This window comes from Limulus polyphemus, unplaced genomic scaffold (genome assembly GCF_000517525.1).
Source record: "Limulus polyphemus unplaced genomic scaffold, Limulus_polyphemus-2.1.2 Scaffold1382, whole genome shotgun sequence".
Taxonomy (NCBI): Eukaryota; Metazoa; Arthropoda; class Merostomata; order Xiphosura; family Limulidae; genus Limulus; species Limulus polyphemus.
This window is the reverse complement of record NW_013666992.1, coordinates 15,826-18,564: the sequence shown is the minus strand read 5'-3', so window position 1 is coordinate 18,564 and position 2,739 is coordinate 15,826. Positions and strand designations below refer to the sequence as shown.

The following is a 2,739-nucleotide window of genomic DNA, read 5'->3' as shown; positions in this document are numbered from 1 at the left end:
CATTACCCATTCAAGCCGTCTCCAGCCATTATTAGTCTCAAAGTGGGTTCCTTGTCATCGAAATTGTTAGATATGGATCTCTGATTCAGTGGGATAATGAAGGCTTACCCCTTTACCTGTAAAACATTTCTACAAATTTTAGGCCTATGGCCATCTACTCCTTTCCTATAGGTTGATTTTTCCTTTTCCCAAAATATTAGGAAGTAGATGAATTGCTACAAATATAATTATATTTTAGGCAATTGTAATTTTGAAAAAAGTCATCCCTAGGCATAAAATATGTAAAAATAACTTACATAGGTACTGGGTAGGCCTATTGTTCCAACCAATCAAAGACCAGTATTGTGAAAATATACATGTAGGTAATTGGCTTACAATGAACTTTTGGTGTGAAAACAAGGGATGCATGTCTCTTTTACATTCCAAATCAAAGAGTTTGGAGTTTAACCTGAAACAGAATGATGCTAAGTCATATTAAGCACAAATATTAGTAAAGAATCAACAATCTTAAAGTTTCCTAAGATTTTAACACAGCACAGAAATTGGGCATTTTCTGTGTTTGTAAAATTATCTTATACTGTTCAGAAAATACACATTATTCTATTAGGGAAAGTATTACATTATTCAACAGTGTTATTAATTTTTCCTGAAATCTCCAACACTAGCAGATATTTTAGGTCAAAAGCACCAAAAAAGGAAATTTAATACAAAGATTCTCGTATACGGTATTTTTCTGTCAGTCTTCACTGAAATTTATGCATTTATAGCTTATCTAGTAATCACATAATGGTTGCTTGATCTTTCAATAAGGTTTGTCTATATATCCATAGCATACTTTTTACTTATGTAATGTTTTTTGCAAACCAGAATTGTAGAAAATAAACTACTTGTTCATTTTACAATAATTACATGTAAATAAAAAATATAAGTTTAGATCACACTGGAAGTTATAAGATAATATAAATTGATACAAATTTTAAGCTATACCTTTTTTATAAACATGTATTTAGATTTTGGTGAAAATAAACTTATTGCAACAATGGCAAAATACCAATGACTTAAAAAAACATAGGAAAGAATTGAAAACTAATTCAAGATTTAAAAGGAGTAGGGCTAGTAAGTTGTTTTCACTACAAAGGTTCACATAACTAATTTATTAACTTACACAACATCTTCAGGGTTGAAGACTTCTTTTTGTGTTGGCTAGAAAATATACTGTATCATACAGTGTATGATTTTGAAATTATGGACACCAACATCTCAGTAAACACTTAGTTGTAGGAACAGTTTTGGTTTCCTTAAAACATAGAGAACATCTTGTTCAAATGGGAGAATAAACCAATACGATAATGATGCTGGTTTTTTCTTGAGCATAAAATTATAGAAGACTTAACGGTATACGAAAACAAAAGGTGCCAGAAATAAAAACATTCAGCCCCCCCCCCTAAACCTTAAAACCAAGTACACAAACCCACGTCATCAAACAAATTTCCTCAACAAGTTCATTATGAGCTTTAGCGTTCAAGAACGAAAGTCTGTGTTTTTTCTTATTGTTTCTATAATTTATAAATTACTAGTTTCCATTGACATTTTTTTTATAAACTTCAGCCTTTGCAAATGTATGTTACAACTTATAGCTCTATCGATTACATATATTTGAACATATGGAATTTCTATAAAACAAAAATTACTTGACTCTTTAAAATACTTGACGCTTTATGTGCGTATTTTTGTCTCCGTTAAAGCTGGCATGAGAAATATGTATTAAAGCGCCCCCTCACAACTTAACCAGTTATAGGCGTTAACTTTACAGTTACACTACACTAAGCCTTAATAAAAACTCAACAGACGAACTAATAAAAGGAAATTACATCAAATAAATAGTTCTTAATTTTTACTACTTACTATTCGGGATTCATGGTGGACATATCTTATGAAGTGATACCAGGGGATGGTAAATAACTGAAAAACTAAATACAGTTAAATGTTATAAGACAACAATGTAACAAATTTATGTTCAAAATATGTCTGTGGTGAACTACCCCAAACGTGAGATTATGACTTGTCTAAAATTGACGTCACACGGTCAAATTCTTGTGGCGTGTTCACCTTGCAGCGCCACTAAAGAAATGCGCCTTTTTATTCAATTTTTCAGTGCCTTCAACTGTGTACCAAAATCTAACACTTATTTAATTTAAGGTATCAAAATAATGATGTAATAGATATAAAACATAAACTATTTTGCTAAATTGCAAAAGTAATAGCTTGAAATTCAAGTTCATATACCTAGTGCGAAGATATTTTTTGTTGGTGCTTAGTCTGGAATTCGCTTTCTCTCCACAGTTTTAATTCTGAATAATGTAAACTTTTGTTAAAGGTGTTTTTCAATGTCTTCTTGAGGCAGAGGCATAACTATTCTAATATCATTGTAACATTCAAAATTTGTATTGAAGAAAATAAAAATACCAAATGGTTCGTGCGGAAGGAGTTAAACATAAGCTTTGTGATAGTACACGTTACATGGCTTTTCTGCAGAGTAGACAGTTAAGGTCCGCTAAATGGATGTTCGAAGAATTCCGGATTGTGAAGTATAATTAAGTATTGTTACGTCTCTGGTCGTTTGTTAATTTCCCGTATAATTTCTTTCGGATGAAGCTTTAGCGATACAAGTCCTTTCTTAAATAAAACTAGCTTTATTCTTTTTCAATACAACTTTGCAATACACTTAATTTTCACAGT

At 31.1% G+C, this 2,739-nt stretch overlaps 1 protein-coding gene across 1 annotated transcript in view; it reads right to left on the bottom strand.

Annotated features, from left to right (window-relative positions):
* The window catches only part of LOC106463344 (ras-related protein Rab-1A-like), a 22,438-nt gene extending 20,362 nt beyond the window's left edge, over positions 1 to 2,076 (bottom strand). Inside the window, exon 1 of the mRNA XM_013923368.2 lies at positions 1,906 to 2,076. Within this exon, the coding sequence (XP_013778822.1) occupies positions 1,906 to 1,928 (23 nt within the window). The 5' untranslated portion in view covers positions 1,929 to 2,076. The remainder of the gene's footprint in view (positions 1 to 1,905) is intronic.
* Positions 2,077 to 2,739: the final 663 nt, after the last annotated feature.